Raw genomic sequence first — 24380 nt, 5'->3', positions numbered from 1 at the left:
AAAATAGAAGTCACCCAATTATGGATTTGTGTAATTTAAATTTGGTATGAATCCAGCTGTTCTATGGAGCCCTCAGAAGTTTATTTGAGAACATTTGTGAAAAAAATAGGACCAAGGAACACAGCAGGCAGGCCAGGTAGAAAGTTGTGGAGAAGTTTAAAGCAGAGTTAGATTTCCAAACCAAATCTCAAGCTTAGAACATATTGCAGAGTTGTGTTCAATCCATTGCCTAAAAACGTGCCAAAACATGGCCAGCCACCTAAACTAACGGGCTTGGGGATAAGAACAGGAATAAGAAAAACAGCAAAGAGGCCCATGGTAACTCTAGAGAAACATATTCTGAGAATATGTTTGTGAAAGAGTGAAAAGAAGAAACATGCTGCAAAAAAAGCGCCTATTTGCAGTTTGCCAACATGACTTTGGCAATCCTGCAAAATACTTGTAATTAAGTGAGGACCAGCTTCTAGCAGGACAAAAACCAGGAATATGCGGCCAGATCTACAGTGGAATGGTTTATACTGAAGCAGACTTGTGTTGGGATGGCTAAATTCAATCTGAAATCACTTAAGGACCACCTAGACATCTGTCCACCCAGTCTGACCAAACCTGAGGTGTTTTGCAAAGAAGGACAGAAATTTAAGCCTCTAGATCTTCAAAGCTGGTGGAGGAATGAAGGATTTGCAGCCGTAATAGCGGTGAAAAAAGATCCAAGAGGGCTGAATACAAATGCACTCCACACTTTTCAGATTTTTCTTTGAAAAATCATTATTTCCTTATGTTCTTACTGGTTTACTGCTTTTGATAAACCATAACTCATAATAAATGTCAGGTTAAGTGTTGGCCTGATGGTCGTGATCAGAACCTGTCGGTGTTTGTTAGGTGAAGGAACATACTGACGTATGTTTCTGTTTCTTTCATCCTCAGTGTCCTTTGGTTTGTGAGCCTGCGGACCAGTCCTGCATCGACAGAGAGGATTATGCGCTAACTGGTCCAGGTATGATTCAAACTCTCATCACCTGCAATTTAACCATTCTTTTCTGATTAACAGGGCGGTAATGTTTCTTTTTATCCCACTTCAGCATGATTTCACACAGTCCCCTTAACTGTGGATCTCAACTCAAAACCATTTAAGCTTGCCGTGTAAGTGCCTGGAAGAAAAGGTTAAAATGCTGCAATTTGTCTCTGCTTTATTCAGATACATTTAATCTTTATGGTAGTTAAACTCCTGAAATATCTTCAAGTAAAATTCCCTTTATGTTCTCCATCTAATTACCATTAAACTGTCCTTTGAACAAGCTTTCAATGAAGAGGAATTTAAAGCCCTGGTTGAACAAAGAATTCTGATTTCCTTGTTTTGATCTAAAAAAAAAAGGGCTTTGAAGCTTTTATACCGTCAGCAAAAACAGCAGAAGATGTCTAACGGTGGGGAGGAACCCCCCTGGTCGTCTCTGAACTGCCTGAGTGATGAGCAAACGACAGAAACCCAGCTGCGTGAGACTAATTCTCTGGCTATGCAGAAAGTTGGATCACTCTCTGATAAGAAAGCAAGAACTGTGGCGAGAAAATTAAAGACATTGTAGCAAGAAAAGGGGAAGATTTGAAAAGGTTAGAGATCCTGCTGGGCTAAAAGTGCTCAGTTCTTATTTAAAGAAGACTTCAGGGAAAATGTTTTTACTACACCCATTCTCTCGCTCCCTTTTATGCAGATTCCAACCACTTTTCTCTGCTCCCCAGCAGCCCTGCTCCTGTTGTTCTGGTGTCATCGTCGCTTACATTTTCCACTGCGAATAAGTAGTGAATGGCAGCAATGTTTGCAGGTGCACATCTGCAGCCTGTCAGAAACAATACCTTCCCTGCAGATACCGCCAGACTGCGTAATTGCAATTTACTCTTCCACTTTTATTGGCTTTCAAAATGAGGATGCAGGGAGAGGAGACGAGCCTACGCACGGCTCAGCGCAGGAGCGCAGGGAGTCATTTTCCTAAGAGGTGTCTGGGAGGGAGATTGAGGCACCTGATTGGTGGTCCGATTAGTGTGGCTGCTGTGAGGGAAGGGGGGGTCAGGGGTTAATCCGCTGCTCTGAAGACAGTGGAAGTCAACAGCTATCCCTCCTCTGATTTAAAGTTTTCTCTGCTTCTCTCCATTCCCCTTCGTCACCCTGTGCTTTTAGTCATCCTGTTCACTTTTTTATAATCCTCCAGCCCACAATAAATCTCATTTAAATACAATTATGAGCTTTTTCAGGGGGTCATTTTGGGGCTAGACTTAACTATAATCCTCATTAATTTCATCTTCCGCAGCACATGAAAAAATAATAAGCCCTTCTATGGTCTATTTACTCTGCAATTATTGTTTTGGAGAGCATTTTATGAGTTTTTATTTCACAGATGTTACGACGAGATATTCTGGTGTTCATTAGGATAAAAGTGACGATAAAGAAAAATCCAAACAGTCTTTTTGGATATAAATACATCAATGAAATCAGCCAGAGGCACAGAAATACAAATATTTCTGTTAAAATAAATCTTAGCGATTGTCAAATGGGCATCTTCATCACATCGCTGCCTGAATTAATTCATAATTCATTCATAATTACATAAAATATATATGTTAGATGCTAAAGTAAGTAAGGAGGTTTAATTTGAAAATGCATGACACATAAACAGTTATAAATGACATCTTACAGCTCAATGAGACAACCTTATAAATATAGACATAAATTAAATAAAAATACAACATATCTTTACTATCCAAATTCGACATAATTGGTTTGAACTTCAGCTGCTAAACAGCAGCAAAGAGGCTGAACTGAGAATGCGCCGTGCATGGCTCTCCCTTTAGTGGTTCTTACTCCAGTCTTGTGTTCTGATCTTTGCATATAGGTTTAGGTTTTTACCGTAGCGTTAGTCCTTAACTTTGGGCTTATTTAGATCAAGCACAACTACTGCATGAGAGGCAAAGAGAGAAATTAAAAGATTAAGTGCTAATTTCAAAATAGATTTCCCTCTCTGGGGGACAATCAAGGATATTTCTAATTAATTAGTTAAGTGGTAGTAAATAGGTTTAGTGGTGATGAAGAACAAAAAGAAAACGCAGCAGGAAGAGTTCAGGGTTAAAGATGTGGAGAAGTTTAAATTGGGGTTAAGTTATAAACCAATATTTTAGGCTTTGAAAATATCAAACAGTACCAAAAAGTATCTGGTATCTCTGCAGACCTGCAAATCAGCAGAGAAACTCCAAACAGCCCATGGTGACTCTGGAGGAGGTGCAGAGATCCACAGCTGCTGTGGGGGGAAACTGTCGACAGGGCAACAATTAGTCAAATGCTCAACAAATCTGACTTTTATAGAAGACCTAAATCTAACTGAGACTTCTTAGTGATGCATGAAAGTTGATTCTCAGATGCCATTCATGCAGTGTGACTGATCTTGAGCTGTTTTGCAAAGACAAACTACAGTGAGTCAATGAAATTGCAGTGAAAAGGAAAAACTGCTGAATATATTGGCACTGATTTGTTTTGACTTATATATTAAACATATATTTCTTACTGCGGGTTTGTGGTTATCTGACAAAATGTGAAAATATCAAAGCATATTACCACTTGAGCAAGGCACCTTAGACAACCATCTAACATGATAGAGATTGATGTTTAGATGACAGTAATCTGTTTTTTGGAACTAGATCAGCCCCTCGAGAACTATAGTCTTGACTTTCTGTGGAGAACTTCAGTGTTTACTTAACATGAGAATCTTGAGAATAATAAGCACTGCAGGTTGAGTACTGACCAATAACTCCATCTTCACAAAACTGCCTTTACTGTCCTTTGGCTGAATCAAATGTGCAACAATTTCAGCCACTGATTTAGATTAAGTTTATTATGCTGTTTGTAAAAGTACTGCAACAAGAAATTAGGCTCTCACTTTCTTTGTTAAGAGGTGTTATAATATTCCCTCTTAAGAAGGACAATGTTTCAGCTGTGGCGTTAGCATTGAATACATTTAAATTATATCCCTGTTTATATTCAAAATCATGGTCTCTCTCACACATACACACACATCAAGTACTAAGTCAGAAAAGGTTTCTGTGTCTTCCCTGAAGTTTCGCTTCTCAGCCAGTTTCCCTGCTCTGCACTCTGTAAACTTCAGAGCAGGTGTTGCCTGATTATGGGAGAGAAACGAGCAGCCCTATCTTTAGAAACACGCTTAGAACGAGCTCCTGGCTTCCTAAAAAGAGGATCAAAGTTGCCTGCAAATTGGTTGATCTGACATAAAATTGTTTGTATTATAAAGCAGCAGTTTGTGTCACCAGATGCTGTAAAATCTGCCGAGTCTAATTAAAGTGTATACAGGTCTCCATAATGTGACTAATATTAACATTCTCCACACAGCCTAATTTATTGTGTGCTCTAAACCTTGTGATCAAAGTCTGACTTTTAATTGGATTCATATTGGAGTGTTACTGGGCTTGTATAGTAGTTTGTAAAAATGTATATACCCTTTGGACTCTTTCACCCTTTATCACGTTTCGATGACAAACTTCAGTGTATTTTCAGTGAGGTTTCAGCACAGAGCGCATATCTGAGAACGAACATTTCTACGTGTTCTTCAAAATGTGTTAAAGATGAAAATCGGAAAAGTGTGGGCTGTGTTCATGCTGAAAGTTGAATCGGCAGCAAAATCAGCTCAATTTCAGGTACTGAATTTCAAAACTATTTAGAATGTTGTAAACACTCAAACGTTTTTATGCAATTGTTTTGAGATTGCTGAAACCTGTTGGGTCGGACTGAAGGCATTATGGCCTAAATGTGTCTAAATGTAACACCTGAAACTGTTGATGTTAAAGCACAAATACTGCACACACACACACCACACACAGACACGCCTCTACTGTGCTTTCTTCCCTCACTCCGCTGCTTTCTGTTTCAGCTGTAGTGTCAGAAAGGTCAGATCAGAGACCTCTAGCTGTAACTTTCTTAGAATGTTTAGTGATGAAGCTCATTTCAGTGAAACTTTATCCTGAATAGAAACAATTCTCCCATTTTAGCTGTGGTTTAGAAAGGTCAGATCAGAGACCTTAAGTTGTAGCTTTGAGGAATGTATGAAAAGACAAAAAAAATACACTTTGAATTTTAGTGATGAAGCTTGTTTCAGTGAAACAATGAAACAAAAGAAGTAATTCTATTTGTAGCTTTGCAAAGGTTGGACAAAATTACTTTAGATCCAAAATTTCCAAAGAATATACTTAGCTTATTTCTTATTATTAATAGAAACAATTAAGTCTTTCTGTTTGTTGCTAATGTATGACAGAAGTCTAGTGAAGAATTTATTTATCTTATTCCTTCATTTTCCAATTTTTTCCGTTCATGTAAAGCACTTTGAATCATCTTGTTACTGAAAACTGCTGAATAAATAAACTTACCTTACCTGACCATATTATTTTTTTTTATTTGGTTTGGTTAGTGATCTGTTCAGTTATTGCAAGAAAAATGGTCGAGATGTAATTTGTTTGAGGGTATGAGAGTAAATAGGGATGTTCAGAAAATTATCCGGAAAAGCTCTGAGGTCTTCAAAGAGCATCAGCGTTTATACTGAGGCTTTACACTGGGCGCACACACACACACACACACACACACACACACACACACACACACACACACACACACACACACACACACACTGTTGGTCTGAGACCTGTGGCTCTTTGGGTCATACACATTGGCTCTTACTATGTTTGGTCAAAACCAACAGAGCCCAGCAGTGTTTTCAGATATAAAGGAAGTCCAGAGGAGGGTAGTTTTAGTAGTTTTTGTGTTTCAAGCTAAATCCACATTGAATTTAAACAACCAAATTATATGTACATGGATTATTTTTAGTCTTTTTTTGCAATTGGCTGCAAGCAAAATCCCTTTTTTCCTCATTATAAATAAATATGGAGTGTTCGCTACAAGAAAACGTTTAATTGCCATTCTGCTGTTTGAAAAAATAAAAATAAAGCTGTGATTTTTAAGTTCATAGATAATTTAATTTATATATAATAAAGGGTCATTGTAGACCTTATTTGGTAAGCACGGACCAAAACAAACCTGGTCTATCAAATAAAATCCAATGATTTAACCATAACAAAGACACTTAATTAATTCTTAACATGATGAAAACACAGAATGACGGAGCCTTAATGAAGTCCACAGTTAAAAGGGGCTGCAGCTGAAAACTGACCACAATTTTTGGTTAAATACAACTTGACCCCCTCTGCACCAGCTCCGTTAATACCTACCTGTCAGTGTCTGTGAAAATGGGATTTATTTATTTTTTAGCTTTTATCAAACGTAGCTTTGGAGTGCTATTGACAAAGTGAAAATAGTTATTTTGTTTTATCCTCCAATGATCAATTATATCTCATTGAGAAAAATGTTTTTATGCTTTTATGAGTTGCACAGATCAGTCCAATCAAGCAAGCTGCCATTATGCCCTCATTTTATCGCCGCTATGAACTCGCACTGTGATGCACCTCCTTGAACTTATTGCCAATGAGATTGCGTATGAAGTACACCAATTTAGCTGACAACAGTTTGGCATGCACACCATGAAAGCACCTTTAAGGCATCTTTTTGCATGAATTTCTAGAAACAACTATTCTCCCCATGGAGCGACAGGCACTTTAACACTCAGCGGCGCATCACAGAAGTACCAGGATTAATGGTTCAGACATTGACACACAAGCTGTGGAAATAAATTACAGTTCTGAGTTGAACTTTGTCAATTTTCTGAATGACAAGTTTGGCTGTGTGGAGCACCAGCGTCTGTGTTGTCTGGTTGCTCCACAAGTCTGGTTCCCAGGTTTAAATGAAAGCAAAAAGCATCTTCCTGCCACGCATGTGTGACCATCATGACACGAAGTTGTCAACGTTTCACCTCGGGTGCTTCGGCTCCGTCTTATTGAACCACTTTTTTTTTTTTTTTTTTTTCTCGGCTAAAGGAAGAAGGAGCGGTAAACACTTTTTAAGGCTGACAGCTTTCTCGCCTTCTGCTGCAAGCATGCAGATAAGAGCATTAGGGCTGTTTTTCGTTTTTCAGCCCCTCGATTGCTGCTATTAGAAACTCTCTGCAGAAAGGAGGAAGATGGTGCAGAATGTGAATCAGGTGGTGGGGTTAGCAACCAAAACTTCAAAATGATCGCACAGGCTGTGCCTCAGTGTCGTACAATAAATAAGCAATTAAAATGGAAACAGAGGAGATATTGGGGCAAAGATTAACAACACCAGGGTTGTGTATTTTTGTGTACGCTCTACCCTTCTGTGCTGACATTGAAGAAGAGAGAGGAACTGGGGATGGGAAGATGAGAAATGTCTTATCTTTGGCAGACACAGCTATTGATTATAGAATTTAATTTGTGCTTCATACCTCCTGTGACTTTTAAAGACTTCTGATGTCTTCCTGTTCCGCTGTGTCCTTGAGGGGGCCAGCTGTCATTGTTAGTTTAGATATTCTACCCGACTTTGCTAAATTTCGGAAGAATTATCCCGAGGATTTCCTTGGCAAGAATGTGTTTATTTTCTGCTGCGTCAGATGCATCAATATTCATCTTTCCCTTCTTTCATCCGCTCTCTGCTCCCTCACAGTGTTCAGAAACCCCATATGCAAGGTGTACAGATTCCAAACAGCGGACAGCAAGTGGATGCTGGTGCGGGAACAAATGGAGGAGTGCACTCTGTCGTTCACAATCCCCAGGCAGCTGCTCTCCCTCTACATTCAGGAGGACAAGAGCAGGTATGGTGGGCATTTCCTGTTAAACCTGTTTGTTTATCTAAGGGGTCCTCTTCTTCTGTTTCTATTGTTAACAGTATTTAAAATATTTTTTTAGAATTTGCAGCCTGCGGATTTAAAAACATTTTAAAGAACATATAAAGCGAATAAAGCCAAAGCTTCACAATTCCACCCAAATGCACAGCAAAGAGGCAGCCAGATAGAGACGATAGAAGATCTTCAGCAGAATCCCCAGCAGGGCAGGGAATCGAAAAAGCCATGGGCAGCAATCTACCATGGGGACTGGAGCGACCAATGAAGCACAATAGCCACTTTCACTAAACACTTTGATTAGACATGTTCTTGCATCTTTGTGAGATTTCTGTATGGACTGAGGCACCAAAGTCAAGTTGAAGTCATATTGCTCCCAAGTTGGGTTGAGACAAAAACCCTTAAAGAGGACCAATGAAATGATAAACCATCTTTGCAGATAAAGATGTGGCTATACCAGATAATCTAAAGCTCAAATCTTATTTGATCCTCGTCAATTCAGCTCATAGGTCTTCAGCCACGATATGGGCTCCAGAGGGTTTCTGTGTTATTGGTCAGATTAATTTGGATCTCATCAGCAAAGAAACGGAAAAAAGTTTACTTTAGATGAATTTTAACTCCACCTTCAGTTGTACTTTTTGCCAGCCGGTTGCCAGATCCGCAGGTTAGCATTAGCAGACATCTAAAGGGTAACTCACCCCCAAATCAACTTTATTTTGCCAATAAACTGTTAACATTGTTGTCTTATAGTACTGTCTACAAATTCTGATGATCATTTTGAAAGATTAGTGCATGTTTGTTGAAATCAAGCTTTTTTGTCTAAAAGCGTAAGTGTGGCGCCCTCCTAGGGTTAAACCATCTCGCAACTTATTTTTTCTTCAAAAAAGCGACTACAAACAAATCTACCAACTCTTTTATGTTATTGGAAAATTATGTGAACGCAACCGATTGGTTTGCCATTAGTGTCCATCCTAGAACTATCTTCACGGCGATTGTGGTGAACTTCCCTCTTTGCGTTCGTAGTGAAACCTGCTTGCTGAAGTCAGAGCAAAGAGGAGATCAACAGTGTTTTGTTTTCATATTGCAAATGAATCACGATGCACAAAGCTGCCGGTGATCTCGCCTGGATTACAATAATCTAATGTATAACTGGACCGATCCTGACCTCCACTGCCTCTGCAGCAAAAAATCCTCCATCTCAAAAGACGGAACCGTGGTGTAACTACCAGCAGAATTCTGCTCACTCTCCACGATTCCACACTGCAAATCAAGCTTGTGGCTGCCCCCCTCCACCCCCCCGCCCCATCCTGAACACAGCCCCCTCCCATTCCCACGAATACCCGCCCACTTTGATGGAGTTTTTCAAATTTGTCCAGGGGCAGAAATATGCTTTTACATGGGGGTGAGTTACACTTTAACTTAGCTGTCCAGAAGGAAAGCAGAAACCTCCATGTGGCTTCTGAGCCTCTTCGTTTGCTCAAGTCGGCACAAACGCTCCAAAGGTTGACCGATGTTCACCCTCGTTCTGCTTCTTTTTTGGTCCGCTTTAATCTGAGAAAGGCAACGCAGAGAAGAAGTCATTTGTCAGCCCTATCACCTGAGCTCCTTCTCACCTGACTTCAGCCTACGATTCCTTTTGGTGCAGAATCATTTTGTGTCGATGTTGCCGTCATAAAGAAGTAAATGTTTTATACTGTTTGAACCCGTCAAAATTCCTAAAACACTTATTTATATACTGTATATTTATTTTTTCAGTAAAATAAATACTTTTATTCTGCACCACACTATGATGTTCTGTGGGTGTATTCATTTCTAAAAAATAATCATCTCGATGAAACATTTGTAGCTTATAACCTTTAAGGGCAGACTGAAAAAAAGTATTTTTTTTTCTTTTGATTCCCAAACTGCTTTTATCTGCCAACGTAGCCTTTAGTAGATTATCAAATTTTTTTAAATTATGTTTTATCTCACATCATATTTTGTATTTCCGTTGAATTGTTCCCTTTATTCCTAAAGACATGATTTTTAGATGCTGTTTATCTGCTGGAGATGGCCTTTAAGCGCTGACACCTAAGTTGAATGATTTATTTGTGAAAAGTTTTATTAACCTCAGTCTGCCTGTTTCTGTTCAGCATTTTCTAAGTACCATATGTGAACATTTCCTTTAGCTATATTTCTTCTACTGTATAAAACAGTTATTCAGTGTGGGTGGATCTTCTGCCACTTTTTCAAACTAAAATATTCTCAGATGCGTCTGCTGGAACTTTTTCAAGGCTTTTTGCCTCATCAGTAACAAAGATTCACACTCCTTGAAACTTTCTGCATTTTGTCACGTTCCAACCACAAACATGTTTTATTGGGATGATATATAATAGACCAAGAAAAATGAGTGTAAAATTGAAATGGGAGGAAAATCTTTCAAAAATGTGTACGAATTCAAAACTCCAGCGTGTTTGCATTTCTGTTCACCTCATGCCCCCCTTTACTTTATTACCCCTCAATTAAATCAAGTGCAGCCGATTGTCTTCAGAAATCACCAGATTCACCTGTGTGTAGTTGAATCCCCTGTTCTGTGAAGGCCTCAGAGGTTTGTTAGAGAACATTATTAGACAAACAGCATCATGAGGACCAAAGCACACAGCGGACAAGTCTGGGAACAAACGTGCAGAGGAACCTTTTAGCCTTTGAGCAAAACTAACACTGCAGCATCCTGCTGCTGGGGGTGCTGCTCTTTAGCAGAAACAAATATAATAGTTAGAGAGGAATGGTATGGAGCTCAACACAGATAAATTCAAGAAGAAAATCTGTTAGAGGCTCCAAAAGACTTGAGACTAGAGCAAAGATTCACTGTGAAGCAGAAAAACGACCCTGAGCATAAAACCAGAGCTAGATTCCACTTGACAATTATGTAATACTTTATGACACCTTACCAAGAGGTAAATTATGGGGGGGGGGGGGGGGGGTTGTTGTCCTAATATCAAAACATATCCATGTGTTAGCTAAATACATCCAAGAATCCGTAGCAAGACCTAAAATTAATGTTCTCAGAGGATACGTTTGAACTGTTTAACAAAGAAACATGGACACAAGCTTTTGTCTGTGAATTAGCTAAGCTGGTGGAAATACCCACAAAAGCCACTAGTTATATTGATGTAAATACACATTTGAAAATGTGTAGGATTTTAATTTGTAAAAAAAGTTGAAAAGGAATTTTCATTCGACTTCACAATCATGTAATACTTTATAACACCTAAAATGCTATTTAGAAATGAACAAAATGCAAAGTTCAGGGGGTATAGATACTTTTACCCGTCACTGTGGACAGTTCTCTTTAGTTACTGCTCTGATCACGGCCGTCCTTCTTCTTAAAGTTTAGAAAGTCCTTTTTTTTTGATGCACTTTCCGATAAACGTTGGATCTGTCTGTTCTCCATGTTCTTGTAGTAGGAGCTGCTCTTTACCGACTCTGAATAATACAGTTATATAGATATAGATAGATAAATTTTTTATCTTGGCTTCTTTGGATTTTAAAACTTAAAGCAAGGTCCTTGGTGTTCTGGTCTTGTTTCATTTGGCGAACTCATCAAATTGTATTCTTCTAGAGTTTCCGGAGTCTATTAAAACCTAAACTTCTGCATCAACCTTAAAGCTTAATAAAATAAATCTGTTTAACCATATAGGGCAAAGATGAGTGAGACAGATGTAGGTCAGAATGGAAAATGAAAGTGCTGTTCTGTTATCCTTACAGCACAATGCCTCTTTAAATAAGGAATCCGATCACCAAGCTGATTCCCAGGAACTGCGCCTACAGCAGCCTCCTGATGGGGATATGTGTTGCCTGTGTTCAGGTTGCGTGCTTTCACCCCTCCCTGCATCGTGTGCCTCACGACCGCTGGGCAGAATGAGCAGGTTAAATCCATGCATGTTTAATGAATTTGCAGACCAGGTTTGGTCCAGCTAAACTGTGTCAGAATGATGTTTCTATGACAAACGGATCTTTCCTCACAAGCCTCTGAGTGTGCGTTACAGAGTGCATCAAAGATCCACTTCCCCGAGGCTTCAGCAAGTGTTTGTCGAGACCGATCCGTCTGCTTTTGGCCTGTTGTCCCTGGCAACCCCGTTCCCTACATAACACACCGGAGAGCGTATGGACGCCGCACAGACGCACCTTCACATGAATTCTTTATGCTCTGATACGAGCAGCCAGCTAAGATGCAGCGACTCGGTGGAGTTGGAGGCGGTTTTGAGTTGTAATCATTGTGAAAGGTTTACTCACATGTTCAAGGACACGTTCCCAGGAAAAGTCCCCCCCCCCCCCACCCATACACAAACAAACACTCAAAGAGCCACTCAGCCATCACCACGCTGATCTGCCCTGAAAACTCATCACTTAAGGCGCATAGCTGACAGTCACCAAACATAAACGTCGGTATATCTGTGTGACGCAGCGCAAAAGCGAGCATCGCGTTCAAAAGTGTCCAATAAGATCTTTGCTTATTTCTAAAGACGTTTGCTTCATCCTTGGCTGGGTTGTTTAGGCATGGCTCCTGTAATCCTGTTTAAACGTTTTCCTCAGTGCCTCTCCATTCAGCCTCCATTCTGCCGGCGTTCACAGCGGCGCCAGCGTTGGGTTTTTAATCATTCAGCTGGTGCTGCTTCGGATGGTGGGTGGCATCGTCACTTTGCGTCTCCCAGATAATCTCGATTTTTCCTTCTTCTGTTTGTTGGCTTTGATGTCTTAAACTCGTGTTGAATCTGAGGGCGTGAACCGAGAGGTCGGAGATTTTTCTTTATTCTGCCGGGGATGCTGCTCTGACTCTCTGAGTGGAAGCGCGGGAAGATAATGGATGTGTGCTGCGCTGGAAGTGTGTGGGTGTGCCGTAGATTAACCCTCGTCTATTAACAGCTGCCTGCTTTGTCATTAACGGGGAGAAAAGATCATCCCCCTCCTCCTGATGTCAATTTACACATTTAGGGTTTACGTGACAGATCTGTACATTTGTTTCCACTCGGTCTGCGGCGGCTTCTGACTGTTTGGTGGTTAAACCAGAACAGTTTGAAAGACAAAAAATTTGGTTCTGAAGACATTTCAAAATGAATCAGGAGAGACATAAACACATTTCACCCCTGGAATTTATAAAAAACCAAAAAGATTCTCAGTTACCCATCATATGGCAACCCTTTATACTTAACTAGATAAATAAATAATAATAATCTGCATGGAGGAAGCCCAAAGCAGATCATTTCACTTCTATGAGGGAACAACACCACAGGATGACAACCGGGTCAAACTCCAAAACAAAGTAGTGAAAACTTTTAAAACGTCAATTCAGTGGAGAACAACACCAATTTTACTGGGGAGGAACCCAAAGGCTATCTTTTTTTGTGTTTTTTTGTGTTTCCTGTTTGGTGCACACTGAGACTCATTTACATCCGAAGGACACCAGTTTGGATCATTTGTCAACGACTCAAACGCTGAACTGAAGGAATGGTGTCCACAGGCAACATAAGACAAGCCCAGGGCCATTAAGGTACAAATCAGAGTTACATTACTCTTTCTCCTCCTGTGTATATGTACGTGCGTACGCAGTGAGACTAAATAAGCTTTAAATGCTAAATGGCAGAAGAAACTGTTGTTTGGCATGTATTCATTATTGTATACTACAAACTAACTCAAACACATTGTCTAACATGTTGAAGAACTGATTGATCAAGGCTACTTTGAAAGATTAGAAGATAATCTGGCTCCTATAATAAAGCATCATCTAAAGAAAGGAGGAAATTACTTCATACTTTTTCACATTATTATACCGGACTCTTTTCAGACAGCAAGGCGCTGATTGGAGACATAATAATACATCTTTATTTGCCATCCAATTGCTTCGCCAAGCGCTTGTGTATATTTAATGTTAAAAAAGATCTTGCTATTTACTTTGATAATCCTTCAAATCTAAAATACCCACACTCTCAGATGACAATAGACTATCAGCGTTTAAGACGCGTAGTCTCAATGGTTTCATTTGGTTTGTACTATTGTAATTTTCTAGTGCCTTGAAACTTGTTATTCAAATCAAAGAATGTGATCACATTGTCCCTGTGATTGTATAAAGTGGCCCATGTTATTTAGGGATACTTCAAGCTATAATTGGATACACTGGAAACAATATGTTTGATTGGAACCGCTGGGAATTGTAGCCTAGCTGAGCAGCAGCTTCACTTGATAAAAACAAAAAAAAACGACGTCTTGAAATCATGATACTAAGACTTGTTGAGCTCCAGTCGCCCATGAATTAAAGATTTAAGGTTTTTTTATTCTCCAACTGTTATTAGATCCGATTTTTAGTCTTTGCTAAATTTTATTTAAGACCCATTCAGTTTTACAAATATTCTTTTTGGATGTATTGCAGTTCTCTAATTTAACTTCGACTGGTGGCTTCTTATAGGCTTAACAGGTGCCATTTACTGCATAGAGAAACAGATTAATGCACGTTACATACAAATATCGCACAAATGACTCCTACTGGCATTTACTCTCCTTTCCGTGGTGCAAACTTGAATATTCTCACTTTGCTAAGAGGCTGTGCTCATTCCCACCTGCAGAGCATGCTGGCACAGTCACGCAGCATGCGGCGCTCGCTTGCTTAAAGAATGTTTCAAGCTCAATGCCTGTTTGTCTGCCATTTGTTCTGCAGACTCTTCAGCTTTTTTAGCTATTGTACAAAAATTACGTCTTGAATCCTTAGATCGCGTACTTCTAGTGCCAATTTGCTACAGTTTAATTGTGCTTTGAATGTAATGTATGTAATGTAATCTGCATGTCTTACTTGGCTCTTCACTCACAGTAGCTCCTTGGACTTGGACCACTTGGTGTGAGACAGATGCTTTCACACCAACTGACAAAAGATTAATATGAATATATATTGCAGCCTGTGTTGATAAAAAAAAAAAAATCTAACTTTTGCACCCAATTCTTGTTTGATACCTATTCCTTCTGGTTGTCTGCTGGGTGCTCCATGAATCCTAGACTATATATAATGGTTCAAATAAATCACTGAAAGCTCAACATTGGTGTTATTTATGCCCATAATGACCAGTGTAAACCTTTGACCGGAACTGTATATTAGAAGCAGGATGTTATGAGCTGATATGCAAAGTAAACTGCGATGGGCAAGTTTCTCACAGCCCCCGAGGAGAACCAGATCAAGATAAGTTATTGAAGGATGCACGGACAATATCTTGTATTTAATCCTTTTAAGCATTGTGGGTTTGGTCCAGCGCCTGAATGGGAATGTTTTTTTTTTTTAAGACAATTCTTCTCTTTTCCCTCCAGGCATCATTGTTATCACACCTTAACTTGTACAGAAATTCTTCAAAGTAATCTAAAACGTATTCATCAAGATGAAAGAGACGAGGAGATAATCTACCGAGGCGATCTGAATTTCCGCAGGGGTTGAATCGCAACAACAAAGGTTGATCCATTGTGTTGTGCATTTAAGCAGAGATACCTGATCTTAACAGTAAGATGCATTGAGAAGCAGCTACACATGTGGGCTTTCATGTTGAAGAGAAAACGGGATGTAAACCCTGCTCGTGGTATCTTCTAATCACTGCAGGTGACGGTATAATTGCTGTCCTGAATAGTATGTAACATCTTTTTAAGCCTCTAATGTCTGTTATACCACTGTAATTTACAGCTGAAGGACTGAATGATATCTGTCCATCTTATTCTCCTTTCATATGCAAACGAGGACACAATGAAAGGGGCTACACGATGGAAATCAGCCCCTGCACCCACCGACACGGGCGAAAATGCACTCACTCGCACACAGCTGCAATTATGCTCTGCGGCAGGAGCAGAGGTGGTTTTGGCACGACTCTGATGAAAGACAAACAAGCACCAGTAAACAGTTGACTTGTTTGTTTAATACAGTTCATTATGGAATAGGAATTGAACAGGATGAAAGGCACTTTGAAAGGGGCAGAGTGGATAAGTGGGCACCACAAGCGGAGTTTTGGGAATATATGTCTGCAGAGCTTGCTCTGAAGTACGATGTGTGCATGAATGTCAGGTTCCTCAAAGAGCAGCTCGGATCTTTGTTGTTCCTGGACTTTAAATCCTTTGGTGAGGCCTCACTGGAAAGTTTACATGATTTTATACTAGTTTTTAAAAAAATACATTATTTTAATTCAAGTTGTTTACTCTGGTAAACTGGGTCATACCGTGTCAGCACGCAAGCATTTGTTGAATTTATTAGTGATTTTATCTTTACATGCAGTGAAAACCTGGTGGATCTTGTGCTCTTTTTTAGGTTGCAGGATCTGGAGGACTTGGGGGAGCTCTCTCCTCATTGGGACAACCTAAGGAAGGAGGTTGTCACGCGGTACAGAGGAATCATCAGCTCCTACCAGGACACTTTGGCTGAACTGGAGAAGATTACCGGTAGGAAAATATTACCTGTCTGAATCCCGCATCCAGTCCTGTATTCACACATTCAGTGCACTGTAATTTTTTTCTATAGAAGGTACACCTGGTCTGGTGTTCTGTTAGCTGTGACATTATCCAGGGGGACAGATCATCCTCTATTAACATCTAACATAGAAAGTACTCCTGATTCAATGTGAGCTTCTGTGCTTTCTGTGTCTCTGCTCTGTCTTCTCTAAGCCCCAGTGGGTGGAGGCAGATGAGCGTTCACACTGAGCCTGGTTCTGGTTCTGCTGGAGGTTCTCCTCCCTGTTAAAGGGGAGTTTTCCTCTCCACTGTCGCTTCATGCATGCTCAGTATGAGGGATTGCTGCAAAGCCATCAACAATGCAGACGACTGTCCACTGTGGCTCTACGCTCTTTCAGGAGGAGTGAATGCTGCTTGGAGAGACTTGATGCAACCTGCTGGGTTTCCTTAGAGAGGAAACTTTCTCACCAACCTGGAGGATCTGATGGAGTCTGACTTTGGAAAGTGCCTTGAGATGATGTGTTGTGAATTGGCGCTATATAAATTCAATTAAATGAAACTGAGTTGAATTCCCACACAGATACCTGCAAGTTATCAAGAAACAAGGAAATAGGGTTTTGACTTTTCAATCAGTGTAGAGCACATTACAAAAATATTTATACCTGTGAACTTTATCACATTGCTGCCAAAATCTTCACTGACATTTACTGGTATTTTATGCAACAGACCAACACAAAGTGGTGCATAATAGTGAAGTGGAAACAAATTCTACATGATTTTTTAATATTTTTATACATAAAACTTTAAAAAGTGTGGTTTATGTCCGTATTCATCTTATCCACGCAAACCATCTTTAGGGGTAAGCCTCGACCAGCTTTGCATGTCTTGAGAGAGAAATCTTCGCTCATTTGACAGGGAACATCTGTGAAGCACCGTGTTCAACTCTTGTTGCAGATTTACATCTAAACTTTGACTGCACCATTCTAACACGATTAAGCGTTGATCCAAGCCATTCTGCCATAGTGCTGGCTGTATAGGGTTGTTGTCCAACTCCAAGGTTAACCTCCACCCAAGTTTCAAGTTTGTTGCAGCCTCTGATGTGTGTTCTTAAAGAGTTGTCCTGTATTTTTTCTCAATTCATCATCCCAAGTTTCTCTGTGCCTGTTGAAGAAAACCATCCTCCCAAGTAGGGATTTGACCACACCTGCTTCCACATATTTGCTTTGTGCTCTACATGCCTTGCAGCAAACTACAAACAGGACTTCTTGTTACTTTATTTCAACACTGGTTTGCTCTGCTCTGTTCCTCAGTTTGTTTGTTCACCAATCTAACAAACCTCACAGCAACTTTAGGTATACAGAGAAAAGTTCAAACCTGTGGACTCATACACACAAAATCAAGTAGATACAAATTGGGCAAATACTGAAAACATTTGGGGTATTGTTTGTTTGGGTATCAGAGCAAATGAACCTGAACCTGAATATGAATGCACAGCACACTAATCTGTTTTGGAACTTCAATTAAAATCTGTGGAAAAGTTCTATAAGTATAAGAATAACTTCTAAGGGCATTATATTCTTTAGAAACAATAGGATTGGTTTCCATACAATAATCAGGCTTTGTTGTGGAGAAAATAGCCTCCTGCTGTGAAGTGTTGCAGGAGAAACTGAACGGGCACTGTATGAAACTGCAGTAATAAGGTCCAACCTGCCCCCTGCTGATCCTGAAAATCTGATGTAAAGCAATAAAGGCTCAGATTAGCCTCAAGCACGTTCTGTTAGGACCAAAAAAGCCTCTAAAGGAACAGATGCTGAGAGCCCAATGCTAGATTTAGAATAATTTGCGTCAAAGGAAAACTAAATCAAAGGTCTCTCTTACAGAGCTTTATAGGAACGTTTCATTTGTAGCAATCAAAACGCGTATGCGACCTTGTGATTTTCAGTTTTCCCACTGAGCAAGAGGCTCAATTTTATATCAAGGCTACACTTACGCCTCATTTAGACACGACTCAACATCAGGTCCTCCGATAGCCCTAATTTAGACCTTATTAGGTATTTCTGTGTAAGTTTAGACTCATTCTTCATAGCTTCAGTTATGTATCAAATAACAAGAATTCAGAAGCACAGACCAAGTCTTGCTTTGCTATGCAAGGAAGTAGTAAATTAAACTGTAACGTCACTTGACATCTTCAATCTTCATCTGAACATCTATACACCCATCATACTGGTCTTCTTTTTGTTCAAAATGTTTGTTTAAAATAAATAAAAATTCAATCATTCATTTAGCATCTGTCCTGACAAAATGCCACAGGAAATATTACCACAATAATGCCATGGTCATAAAACTGCAAATTTATCCCTAAAGCATAAATCCAGCCAACTCTGCTTGTACAAGTCATTTATTCCCCACATGTGCAACACTGCTACAGAACTGATGCAGCTGCAGCACAAATATTGCAGCAAAAGCTCAACATTAACATTTCTTACCCCGGGGTCCCACTGAATGTAAACACGCCACACCTTCACAGCTGATTGCAGCGACTCTAATGAGACAGAGCGGCTCTAAAAAGGCGCGTCACTCACATCAGCATGCTGGATGCTGGAAACTGACAGAGTAACTTACTTTATGATTAGTTTACCTAAGAATATGTTTGCCCACTTGGAGGTACAATGCATACTGTATTTTATTTATTTCACTCTTTAAATTTTCTTTAAAAGAAAAAATGCTACAAAACTGTAAAAACAGTAGTATAAAACAACAGTACTTTCAATTTCAAAATCCTGTTTAAAACTGTCCATCGGCTGTGACACCCCCAGAATCGGGAAGAGCATCCCACAATCTCGTGGTAACATGACAGATTGTCCCACAGTTTGGAGTTACGTCCGGCAGAATAAGGGTCGCTTGAGTACAGGAACATGTTGAGGTTTGTAAGTCTAGAAGTTTTTTGAACAAGAAGGGGCATTTCCAGGGGTGCATTCGTTAATGAAATGGGGTGTCTTGTATTTAATTAAATTCAGTTTTCAGTTTATTGTGTTAAAAATGGTGAAATGGCAGCCACGGAGCAAAGACAAAGAAACTGTGCTGGGCGCAGATCACAAAGAGGGGTTTGCTAAATATGAAAATCAGAGGTAAAAGCACAGATATTGTTCACACTAAAAGAAATAGTTAAAAAGTCAACTTGAATGCAGTTTTAAATGTCGTAGGACAGCCTCACATCGAGCTCCATGGTGAAATGGCAACAACCACGTAGTAAAAAATAAAGAAACTGTGGGGTATGGCTGGAAAATGTGGTCAAAACTGATATTATGATATATTTCATTATTTCGGTTGATACGATATAATTACGATATTGATATAAACAAAATAAAAGACTCAGACAGACTGCCAAGAATGACACAACTGATGCATGTACAAACTTATGACAATTATTTTGCCATGTTTATAAAACTCCTCCAATATAACGTTTTAGAAACATTTGCTTTAATAAAATAAAACCCATAAAATTACATAAAACCCAGAAGGTCAGTCAGTTTCAAATCCTATAATCATAGACTGTAATGTATATTGAAATATTGGAAATGTCATATCTTCTTCATTGAATAAATTTATATCACGATATATATTGATATTGAATTATCAAGAGGTGTTTGATAAATGTGAAAATCAGAGGTAAATGCATGGATGTTGTTCACACTAAAAGAAATGGTGAAAAATTTGACTTAATTGCCGTTTCAAAATGTCATAGGACAGGTGAAATCAGTCTGAGGCTGTGCGTTCAGATCGACTATGGAGGGAGGGAGACCAGGGGGAATGAGAGGTTTCCCCCCAGATGATGAAGAATCAAAAAATAAATGATAAAAGCAGTTTAGGAAGCTGACGGGATGCTCGACTGAGGGTTGCATGGTGAACGTGCATTTTCTCTGTGCTCTGGTGTTTGGACCCAGAAACTGGGGGTTTGTAGCCACTGTCCCTTCTAGATTATAGTGGAATGCAACGCCTAAAGTGGCAAATTGACCAGTTTTCATCATTGGTCAGAACATCTTTGATCGCTGAAACCACCTTACATCCAAATTCTCACATTTACAAGACTTCCAGCCATGCCAAAGCTTCCACATTGTAGCATTACAGTGTGTTTGACTATTTACAGCAATTAAAATAATTGCCTCACACCTTGTCACAATAATCTGTTAATCTGTGGAACTCGTCATGCATACATTTTTTATTTATTCAGTTATTTGAATGGACCAAGTTTCAAGCCCCATATGCAAGCTTTATAATTGAGACCCCAGGTTATTATTAAACTTGGTTAAAATGTTTTTTGTCAAATAAAACATCAACTTAATAGATGTGACAGAACCTGATGTTGAATAAAATGTTTGTTTTACTTTTAAACTCACTGAAAATTGATTTGTAGGCATGCCAACATCCAGAAACAGCTAAGAAACGGTGTTAGAGAAGTTGTGGCTGGATCTATCTCTTGTAATGACTTTTTGAATATTAAACTCAGTTATTCTTAACTTCCGCTTCCCTAATTGTGGCTTAGACATCAATAAACAATGGCACGTTTGTATCAGTGTATTTTTAACCCATAAAGACATCTTACACACTTTCAACATACATATGTCACTTAAGCACTTCCTGCAAATGATTTGCATATTGAAGTTAATTTATCCAATTAAATTTAAAGTGCAAAATAATTCATCCTAGCCACCTTTCCTACAACATTCAATGGAGAAACGCTAAACCTGTTTTTAAGTCCCCAGAACATCACTGACATTAATTTATGCGTCTGAACGGCAGCGAGGTGTGCTGTTCTGTAAATATGCCAAAGGTTGTCCTTATACTGGCTCTCAATGACTTGTTTGCTTCTGGAATAAAGGCATATTAGGTTTACATCAGCTGCCCCGCTGCTCCTCTAAACTCATTAAATTATCACTGATTAAAGTCTTATGATGAATCAGAACTTCACGTACTGACCAATCAGTCTACATTTATATCCCCACTCAGCCGAACCTTCACGCTGCGCATATATTAGCACGATATGGACTTTAAGAATATTACGGCTGATTAATTTCCCACTGATCCTCTTCTATCCAATTAATGAGATATTTGTCTCTGCCGCATTTTGCTTGGCCCTGATGACAAGCTGGCTGAGCCTCTGTGCTGCCAGCCTGAGCTCTGAGGAAGTGGGTGTTGGAGCCTGTGGTGTCGGCCATCATGGTTGCTGACAGGACCCTCGCCTGGGCCGGATCCTGCCAGACCCTGGGCTGACTTTTCATCTTTATCCAGCAGCACTGAAATAACAGGTTGTGAGTGCAAGATACTGCAGATTAATTATTGATCACTGAAAAATGATACGAAAGAGTCAGACTGTGGAGGAACGAAAACCATTACTATCAAAATAAAAAAAAATGCTTGCAGAAAAATGTGGTAGAAAGCATTGTTCATCAAAGATGCGTCTTTTTTTTATGCTTTCCTGACATTAAACTTGTCCACTTAATCCAGTCATTTATTTTAATTTCTGCAAAGATTTTAGTAATAACGTACTTCAGTTTATTAACACAAATTGAGAGCTTGTTAAAGTTTATTCACATTTGAATAAAAATTCCCAGAATTGTCCAGAAGGAAGCTGATAAATGGATGTTAAATGTAAAATGGTCCCACAGGACAGAGCGTATTCCACTTTTTTTAATTAATGTAATTGGTTTTTCCGGCATAGCTCTGAGCTCTGAGGTTTGCTGTCCTTAAATAGGATTATTTATGCATTTATATTAAATTGATGAGCACTTATCCACATGTAACTGAAGGTCAGGCTTATCCACCGGGGTTTTCATCTGCTGAAAGGAATCAGAGGTCGCTACATTTCGCTGGTCACTTTGAGTCATTTATTTTCTTATTTATCCTTCTGTTATTCTTTTTATTCCTAAGAATAGAAAACATGAGGTAAAATTTGAGAAATCCCTTTGCCTATCTACACAGGGTATTGAAATAACATACAAACTGCAGATTAAAACACATTTTAATGTCAGAGAAAGAATATATACAAAATAGTCTTCACAAAAAATATATACTAATCAGCCTCACCCCATGCAAAAAAAGTAATTAACCCCAAAAGCTAATAACTGGTAGTGCCACCTGTGTGCCAGCAACTGCCATCAGGTGTTTCATAATTGGCAATGAGTTGAATTAATTGTATAAATTAATTTTTCACATTGTTGTAAAGGAAATTTGAACAACTATTCTTTGCAGAATCGTTTTATTTCAGCCACTTTGGAGGGTTTTCCAGCACGATGCGAACCAATCTGCCGAGGTTCTCAGGGCCTTTAGGATAGAAACAGACCCACAGCATCACAGATCTTCAATCATACTTAACTGGGGCCACGAGGAGCTTTTTCCACAAACCCTTTGTTTCTTTTGCACTGGTCTTGCCTGGAGTGTTTGCTGCCAAAAAAAAAAAAAAGCTCAATCTTCGCCTGGTGTGACCAGAGGCCACAGTTCCAGTTAAAAGTCCCAGTAGAGTTGTGTGATGGTTGGAGAGCAGGGCCCTGACATGCCTCCCAGACAAAAAGATGCCTTTCTATTTGGTGAGCCCAGGATGCCGAAACAACGCTCAGCTTTGGAGGTGTTTTTACTTCCCTTCCCATCACTGTGTGTGGTGACAAAATAAATATGGGTCCCCATCAATCCTGTAGCAGAAATAAACAGCCTTCTGTGTCACATATGCATACCTTCCCAGGGAAACAGAAAGTCATTAATTACTTATTAGATGTTTCTTGGGAATCTGATCAACCTGAAAAAAAATTAAGCATGAATTAAATTAAATGTTTTATTAACATTTATTATGTGGGAATTGTTAGAGGTTGCAATATTTTAGGCATTGGTGGGTTTGTCTCCCAGTTATTTCTGGAAGACATGGGAGATCGTGCCACTGCAACAAAACATTTGTTTATTTTATTTCTTTATTTTTGCACGTCTTCAACAGGGGAGCTAGTAAATGGGAGCAGCAGTATAGATGTAAGGCCAGGGGCTGACGGCGAGGCCTACTTGCTGTTAGAAAAGCTGTGAGACCTGTCACAAACCGTGCGCTTTGATTAAAATTAGGTGTGTTGTCTGTTTGCTGCAGGGTTTTAGCTGCGTTGGGCTCTGTGTTACAGCCTGAAAGCTGAGCAAATCTTAGAAGACATAAATTGGTTAAAAGAAAAAAATATGCTGTGCTGTCAGACATGCCTCACTTGTCCAATTCATGCTCCCCTCATACTGATTCCATTGCTCACGCAGCGTGAGTCCAATCGTCCTCGGTGTCTGCTGCATGCTGGAGCTGTGGGTCGGAGAAGAAAGCCTGCTGTGATCCAAGAGCCACAAAGGCCCTGATGATGATGAAACCCTTAACGAGCTTAAACAGACGCGCACTGACCCGACAGAACACGGGCACGAGCTGCTGGTTTCCTTACGTCTGCTCGTTGCAGATTCTGGTCTTGTTGTTATTCTAGCTCCTCCTCGGCCATTCAGAAGGTTTCTTAAAAAAACAAAACAGCTGTAGCTTGTATGTTTGAAGTGTTTTGGTCAGACCAAATAATTGAGTGAGAGCAGAGAAACGAGGAAGAGAGTGATGCTAAAAGATGGCCGGTGCTGCTGGCAATCAGCCTCTCCCTCCAATAACGAGCCCGTCTTTGCAGGTAGATGAGGATCTGACCTGTTAAAGCATCTAAACCACAACCGTTAGCCTGTTGAGGACGGTGAGCCTGTTGTCGGTGAGGATCCGGCGACCAATGATGATGCTGCCTCTAAACAGAACTGCTGCCGTTAATTACCCCCTTCACATCATGGCAAGAACCCCCCCATAATCTCCACTACCCACGCAACCTGTTAGTATTAGCATGCAGTAAATATAGAAAAGGACCTATGGTGTGAAGGTATTCATTAGTGACTATATCATTAGTACTTATTAAATAGGTTTTCCTCTGGTATTTCTTCTATTTAAGGTACTACCCTCTGCCCTCTTCATGCACGGCCCATTGTACGTCTAAGCTTCTATTTTGCTGCATCTTAAATGTGTATGTTTTTTAAACTGCTCCATTTTTCTTTTTAAGTTGACATTATGTATTTGTTTTTGCGTGTTTTAGTTCCGGTTAAGCAGAT

At 39.7% G+C, this 24380-nt stretch overlaps 1 protein-coding gene across 1 annotated transcript in view; it reads left to right on the top strand.

Annotated features, from left to right (window-relative positions):
* The window catches only part of LOC105926521 (type II inositol 3,4-bisphosphate 4-phosphatase), a gene marked incomplete at its 3' end in the record, with an annotated part of 212557 nt that overhangs the window by 133731 nt on the left and 54446 nt on the right, over positions 1–24380 (top strand). The window contains 3 exon segments of the mRNA XM_036129950.1: positions 925–994; positions 7619–7766; positions 16102–16232. Of these exon segments, the coding sequence (XP_035985843.1) occupies positions 925–994; positions 7619–7766; positions 16102–16232 (349 nt within the window).

This window comes from Fundulus heteroclitus, unplaced genomic scaffold, assembly GCF_011125445.2.
Source record: "Fundulus heteroclitus isolate FHET01 unplaced genomic scaffold, MU-UCD_Fhet_4.1 scaffold_256, whole genome shotgun sequence".
NCBI lineage: Eukaryota > Metazoa > Chordata > Actinopteri > Cyprinodontiformes > Fundulidae > Fundulus > Fundulus heteroclitus.
The sequence above is the reverse complement of the archived record's forward strand: the minus strand, read 5'-3'. Positions and strand labels throughout refer to the sequence as shown.